A 7,995-nucleotide genomic window follows, 5' to 3' on the forward strand; every position below is an offset into this window, starting at 1 on the left:
CTTAAAATGTAACAATGTTATAATCTCCCTCATTTCATTTCGTATAAACGGATAAAATTGTGTGCAAACAACTGAATAAAATGTTATGTGGATACTAGAGTTTAGTTCATTAAAGACATTCCCTAAATTTTTTTATACGGTACAGACATTGTTTAAGTCATACACATATCCACTCTAATATATATTATATTAATTTTAAAGATTAATAGGGCACAAGATCTGTTTTAATTAATGGACGGAATAAGCGCATAAGCGCACGACCAGTTCGAAATTTGAACCAAGAAGTGAAGCAAACTATTTATTAATTTTAAGACAAATTATACTTATTAATACAATTTCCTAAACATTGAACAAATTTATACATGTATTTGTTTTCTATAAGAGTACCAACATGTTAGCCAGTCATACATTTCTTTCCATTCCAAATTTGACATCTCATGGAAACATATTACCCAACCGCAGCGTCATCTATATTACATCCTTAGTATATTAGTTCATGATAATTTAAAAGAACAAGTTTTGGAAACAATAACCAATCGTTCAAAACTTTATAGGGGAGGATCTATCAAATACATAATTGACTGAAGTAATCTATGTACACCCTTAACATTTGGTACGGATTGGTTTTAGGGAGTTATACTTCCGACCTAAGGTTGATATCTATGTCAAACGTGTTTTTGCTTCCATCTTACTACTTCCAACCTTGATCTGTAGGTGGCAGGTATTGTATTCCTTTACATACTAAACAGACATGTTCGTTGATATTTTAGAATCGCTGTGTGTTGTGTAAGTCAAACGAGAAATAGTTTAAACCATGATGTTATTAGCTTGCAATTATGTCTTAACTTTACAACGTATTTAAATCATTTTCTATGTCTCAATAGATCTCAAAGAACAGCTGAATAATGAGATGAAATAAACAAATAAGAATTGTGAACATGGCTACAGCAGCGCCAAAAGACAACCGAGTGTATCTTTACCGTTTACTAACGCTTAACATAGATAACGGAACTGCAATTGTTAGGAATTTAATTGACGATAGATGCTCAAATACTCCACTAAAAACCCTTCTGGCTCGGGAAAGAAGTGTTATAAACAACCTGAGGGCAAAGAGTATTATAACGAAGGTCCAGTTTGATTTGCTGTATCCGCAAAGTGGCATTCCTACAACGGCAGACTTTGACCTTACCCTTGCTATATGCTTGCTAAGGAGCCTGAAACATTTTGGGTTAAATCCCAAGTACACCTGGAATGTTATCCCTCCGCCAGGAGATATTTCACTTGAAGCAGATCTATGTCGTTTGCGGATGTATCGCAATGAAGTAAGTATAGGTTCTTTCATTCCACTAAGAACTAATCATACAAGTCTTATTAAGAACACGAAAAATGCTGATTTAATCTTAAATGTACGCAGTAAATGGTTTCTGTAAAATAGAAGATGACATGCTTTAGTTTAATGGCCACACTTTAAACAAATGATTCGCATCATTGATATGTTATCTGTTTATAGACATTAGTCTGTGAAATACAATTATAGTAAAATAGGAAATGTCCGGTTATACTTCAATAGTCACAACTGAGTTACAGTATACAGATAGTGCTGCTAAGGAATTTAATTTTCATGGCATTGAACTATCTGTGTCTAGATGTCCACTGCAGATGTATTTCGCATTTGTTGCATTCGTGTTGAACCGATTTTTTTCATTTGATGTCTGCATTTTTCACTCAAGATATAGATTTCACATCAAATATTACTATACTTACATATCTTTATTTCTTTCAGTTTGCGCATATATCGTCCACAGAAGGAATTCAGGAGACTGATTTTGTGGCTAAATGGGCAGACATCGAAGGGGTATGTTCTTAATGTAAAACATACTGTTAGATGATTTAAACTTTCCATTTTATAACTAACCGGCGGCTTTCCAACCGACCACAGCAAAACGGATCACTGCGGGGGTCTAAACTTCAACATATATTGTGCTAAAACATTATCATGAAAGGTGACCTTCATTTTTTTTAACTTCTAGGAAATTCGAAAACCTGTTAGTTAGTATTTTGGAAGGTTTAAGTAAAAAAAAGTTTTGGAAATAAATGACTAATATAGCCCACTATACCCAACATTTATTACAAGTTTTTTTTTTTAATTCGATAAACAGAATGTTACGATAATAAAAGCTAGATACGTTACTGAATGATTGCTGTGAAATTACACAATCAGTAAGTCAATTTAACAGTCGTACCACTAAGCCCGCCCGCTTAGCTCAGTAGGTAGAGCGTCGATCTACGGATCGCGAGTTCGTGAGTTCGATCCTCGGGCGGGGCGTATGTTCTCCGTGACTATTTGATAAACGACGATGTGTCTGAAATCATTAGTCCTCCACCTCTGATTCATGTGGAGAAGTTGGCAGTTACTTGCGGAGAACAGGTTTGTACTGGTACAGAATGCAGGAACACTGGTTAGGTTAACTGCCCGCCGTTATATGACTGAAATACTGTTGAAAAACGGCGTTAAACCCAAAACAAACAAACAAACAGTCGTACCACTAACAGCTATTTGCAGCAAGTTATTGATTGTTTCCAGCATACATGACTAGAATTTTAATGCAATATGTAAAGCTAATTTAAATCGAGTCAGATACGTTACTAAATACCAAATACTCTCAGAGCATGAATTTTATATAATTGAGTATGAATTGTGATAGTAATACTATATATATCAATAGGACTGCAGGCATATTTCTTGCAATCTCGCCGATCATAAGTATAAATTTGAATACACGCAAAATGACGTCAGACTACCGTCAGGGTTTTCCAAAGTTATACCAGTGAAAGTAAACAGACTAAACTTGAAACGGAAAGTCGCATTTGCATTGGTCTATAGTTAGGAGTCACGCGCAGGAGTCACCCCGTCTAAATGTTAGTGCGCGGATTTCTTCTTCAGTTTTTTTTCAACGGGGAGTCAATGTTTCAGCATTTTCTAACGATTTGAAAATACGTTTCTGTACTTGGGCTTTTCAGCACGACATGTCAGCTTTTCATCCTTTCTGATTTTGTCTGAAAGTGTCATTACATATTTTGGATGCAAGATATTTCTGTATTTGAGACCTGCAGACCTAGACATTTGAGAAATATTTTCAAAATAAATAACGTGTAATAAATATTGATTCTATGGAAGCCTAAAAGGGCCATCAAACGCTAATACGCTTACTACATTACGGTTGCGGAGGGGAGGGGGCCTCCGTGGCCGAGTGGTAAAGGTCGCTGACTTCAAATCACTTGCCCCCGCCGATCAGGGTTCGAGCCTCAATCGAGACCTCGAATTCATCGTGTGAGAAAGCCATTCAGCTGGCTTACGGGAGGTCTGTGGTTATGCTAAGGAGCCCGCTTGTGATAAAAAAATGCACGAAGGGGCACCTGGGGTCTTCCTCCACCATATAAGCTGAAAATTCGCGATATGACCAATACTTGTGTCGGTGCGCCGTTAAACCCAAGAAAATACGGTCGCGGAAAGAATATATGATTGTTAATTTATTCATTATGTTGGGTTTAACATTGCACCGACGCAAGAATATGTCATATGACAAATTTCAGGCTTTCATGGTGGTGGAATAATTGTTAAGTTGCTACCAGTTGTTACATTCCTGTGTAGAATGACATCAAACTGATTTGTCATGCAATACGCTTTGATAGTTTTTATCATCTCCAATAATTAGAGAGCTAAATAAACACTTAAGGTAATTCTGCAGATAATGTAGAATAAAGGCTGAATTGGGCGTACAGAAATGAAAATCATTATTTTTTTTTTGAATTTATGACAACCCGTGAGTAAAATCATTACAATATCTCTTGGTCAAATATCTAAAAACAATACAAGATTACAGACTTATACATTTTTTCATCACATTATAGGCCATATCTTTGTTTACGATTGTGAGAAGTGTCATTAAACTCTACACAGCAGTAAACTTTCTATTCGAAATAATGTTACAGACTCCCATTATGAAGAATCACCTTAAGACATGCTTTTACAGCAAAATATATTTGTATTACGTGTTTTATTGCCTGTGCATACGATATCCAAAGTAAATGCCCGTCATTACTATCATCTTGACACTAACGTAACTTGTTTTGAAGATACTAGCATAATGCGCCCATTAGATTCTTTTCTCTTTGAGACTTTAGTTTCACAAGTTTTTGCAGTTTTATTAAAGTACATTTGTACATTATACCTGACCTTTTCGCCAGTTGCAATTTGGAATTAGAAAGACTTACGTGATTAGTACATATTGATGTAAGACATATGTAAACGCATCGAAAGAAAATGACAAAAAAATATTACACCATCACATCAAAAGGACTATAATTATATTAATAAAATTGAGCCTGGTAAATATTTCATTCTGCAGGCTCTGCACAGACTGAACAGCTTAGTACAAAATCCTGTTCAGAACCTACAACAAATCATTGACGATTGCAAAAATGGACCTCTTGATCCTGAAGCAGAGAGAGAACTGGAAAAACAAATAGAGAAGATGCAAAAAATGGAGGAAAAATTAGAAATTGAAGTGCGAAATATAAAGAAATATGTTTCCGACGTAACGAAAGATGTTAACATTGTATCTAAAGATGTCCACAAACTAAATGAAGATGTTCAAGCAACCCACAAAAGAATGGATGAGCTGGAAAAGCAAAAAGTATCAGAAGGTAAATTGTTCTCTATATTCTTTGTTGTAACATTAAGAGTTAGAGAGTCAACATTAGAGCTACTTTAGCAAATTGCAACGAGATTTGTTTGAAGGAGAGAGGGCGATGGGGGAGAGAGAGGAAAGAAACGCCAATAACAATCGAGACGTCATATGTAACACAAAATACGAGACCGACAGGAAACAAGTTGAAAATAGGGGTACTACCTTTGAACGGTCAGTAACCTATATATATATATAGGAGACATAGGGCTTAAAACCGTTAAGGATATGCAAGCCTCGCAATTATCATTTTTTGCAACAAGTGACACAAGACAGTGTAAAAAATTCATTCCCCACTATGAATGGCTCTTACATTAGTAAATAAATTATGTAAAAAAGATCCTTTGGAAACAAAGAGTGCAACCAAGAAGAAAAATAGCACACTCGGTTTGACTGAGTCTGTTCATGAGAGTTAATGAAATGTGCAACACCTTTCACGCCCCTAGCACCGACTTAAGCTGAACTTTATTACACATAACTAAGTTGAATGGACTCTATAATCCCAAAGGACCGGAAAATATAACAACACTGAATCCAAGTACGGGGAGACCTTTCACAGCCATCACACGACACTTAAAGATTGTTTTTGTGATATTTAATAAACTCTGTAAAAAGAAACATTCTGGATCATATAAGTGAAGTATACAAATAGAGTCCACCTAAAGTATAATTACAGCAATGTACTCAACAACCTGTCTGAAGTCAGACAACCAAGAACCTCACTTTTAAAGTCACAACTAAAAAGCTGCAAGACGCAATTTTATTTCCTCCGTCCGTTTTTTGTCTACAAACTTGTCTACAGGGTAAACAAGGGAAATTAGATGTTTTTGTCTAATACAAAGGAAATAACTTACCAACGGTAGCTATTTATTTAACTTACGCGAGCTATAGTGGACACTTGAAAATTATCAATTTTGTTCAGATAGTTCAAGAGAAGAAACCTGTTAAGTTTTAACAAGGCAAACAAAGGCATTTTACATGTACTTATTGAAGGCCATAAATTTAGTGAAACTAATATAGTGTTGGCCATTTTCGAAGTTTTTCAAGAATATGACTTTGATTATAATTCAATCTGAAAAATGTTTGGTAAAGAATGCTGTTAGGTTGATGTAGAATTAATAATGCACATTATTATACAAACACTCTCAAAGTGTAAAAGAAATAACATCTCCTCTATCTGAACAAGGAACACGTGTTTGAGATGAAATACACTCTGTTAATTTTCAAGAAATGATAAGCGCACCTTCTTCCACGTTTCAAGACATTTGTCTTAGTCTCGTTTCCAACCAATTTAACCACAAAGAGACTCCTCAAATTTATATCTGCAACAACCAACATCAAATGGATGTTTGTATCATTCCAGGGCATGAAGATATATTTGAAGTCATATAATTTATTCTAAATAAAGTATTGTTCTACAGATTTCGGTCTGTCGGCCGGTCAGCAGACCAATACGTTTTAGGATGTTAATTCAAAAACGCTTAGAGGCTGGTCATGACCAGCCGATGACCCCTACGGATTCTGAGGTCAGTAGGTCAAGGGTCAAGATCATAATGATTCGGAACAGTTAACCCGTTTCTGGATGACAACTCAATATTGCTTAGGCCTAGGATCATGAAAGTTGATAAAGTTGTTGGCCATGACCAGCAAATGTACCCTATCGATTTAAGGTCAGTAGGTGAAATGTCAAGGTCACCCAGCAGATGACTCCTACTAAATTTAAGGTCAGTTCGTCATAAATCAAGGTCACAGTGACCTGGAACACTTAAACCATTTCCAGATGATAACTTCAGAAATGTTAGGCCTAGGATCACAACTCTTAATAGGAAAGTTGATCATGACCAGCAGATGATACCTATTGATTCTGAGTGTATTGTTTTTGAGTAGCTCAAAGACAAGGTCGTAGTGACAGGGAACAGTTAAACAGTTTCCGCACGATAATTTGTAAATACTTGAACCCATGATCACGAAACTTGATAGTGAGCTTGATGATGATAAGCAAATGAACCCTATTTATTTTGTAGTAAGTTGGTCGAAGGTCCAGGTCACAGTGACCGGGAAAATTTAAACAGTTTCCTAACTTAAGAACTCTTGGGCCTAGGATCAGGAAACTTAAAAGAGAGTTTGATCATGACCACCAGATTATCCCTGTTGATTTTTAGGTCCGTAGGTCAAAGTTCAAGGTCACATTGACCAAGAAAAGTAGAACTTTTTTGCCAAATAACTGGATGCTTTGGTCAAAGATTACATTTGATACATAGGTCACTTATGACTGGTAAATACTCATAATTATTGATTTGAGGTTATAACATAAAACGTCCGGTACGCAGTGACCGAAAAAGTTCTGTTTCTTGATCAGTTACTGAGTGCTTCATGTGGGGCATTTCGTGTTCTACGTTCTCTTGTTTAAATTGTAGATAGATTTTTCTATTGATACCCACTTCCAAAACTATAACTATATTTCATATACGCGATTTAGTTGGTTTTAGATTTTTTCCATTCAAAATTGAAAAGACTATGTAACGGAATACCGAAGGTAAACTGGGTTAATTTTTATTCCGCCATGGTTTATTGTTCAAAAAAGACGAAAAGATTTATTGTCGCGGCGGCCCGGGTTTACTTCCGCCTTTTTTTTTATTCCACATCATTGTAATAAACAGTGACGTTAATGTTTATGTGGAATCGTTGGTAATGACTGAATTAAGAATATTTCGAGCTAACTGAAAGTGAGCACGACAAGGTGTAGAAAATGTTTGTTCAAGATATGTTTTTTTTGTTTTTTTTTATTTCGGGGATAGGGGGTGTAGTAATAAAAAATGAGAGTCCAAACAATAGTTGCATAATCTCTTGATGTAAGTAAGTAGCTTGTACAAGTGTATGATGTTTTTGTGTTTTTAGAATTACAGTTAGCATTCAAGAAAGTAATGAAATTGTTTGAGTGTGCAAGTCAGAATATAAGGTACAACAATCCTGATGTGTTAAAGATTACCGGATGTAGCCTGTAAATAACATACTCAGTAATTAATGTATGAAGGTTGTTGCAAAAGCCTGACTACGTTATTGTTCAACTAATACAAATAATAAGATGTTTTTTCCAAGAATCCGTTCCTGGTTGTAGTTATACATGTGAATATTTAGTTCTAGGTTTACATTTAAGACAGCATGGAGGTTCTGTCTTGTAAGAGCCAAAATACACAAAGTCAGCACATTGAATTAGTGATATTTATGATATTTATGAGATTATTTT

At 35.4% G+C, this 7,995-nt stretch overlaps 1 protein-coding gene across 1 annotated transcript; it reads left to right on the plus strand.

The window, feature by feature from the left end:
* Nucleotides 1-890: 890 nt before the first annotated feature.
* On the plus strand, nt 891-7,749 carry LOC128553853 (E3 ubiquitin-protein ligase DZIP3-like; the record flags this gene model as incomplete). The annotated part of the gene is made up of 4 exons (XM_053535039.1): nt 891-1,322; nt 1,784-1,855; nt 4,410-4,707; nt 7,647-7,749. Coding segments are annotated over exons 1-4 (857 nt in total), but the record flags the coding sequence as incomplete, so codon positions are not given.
* Between the last annotated feature and the right edge of the window lie 246 nt (nt 7,750-7,995).

The sequence above is a fragment of the Mercenaria mercenaria genome, unplaced genomic scaffold (assembly GCF_021730395.1).
Source record: "Mercenaria mercenaria strain notata unplaced genomic scaffold, MADL_Memer_1 contig_4390, whole genome shotgun sequence".
Lineage (NCBI taxonomy): Eukaryota > Metazoa > Mollusca > Bivalvia > Venerida > Veneridae > Mercenaria > Mercenaria mercenaria.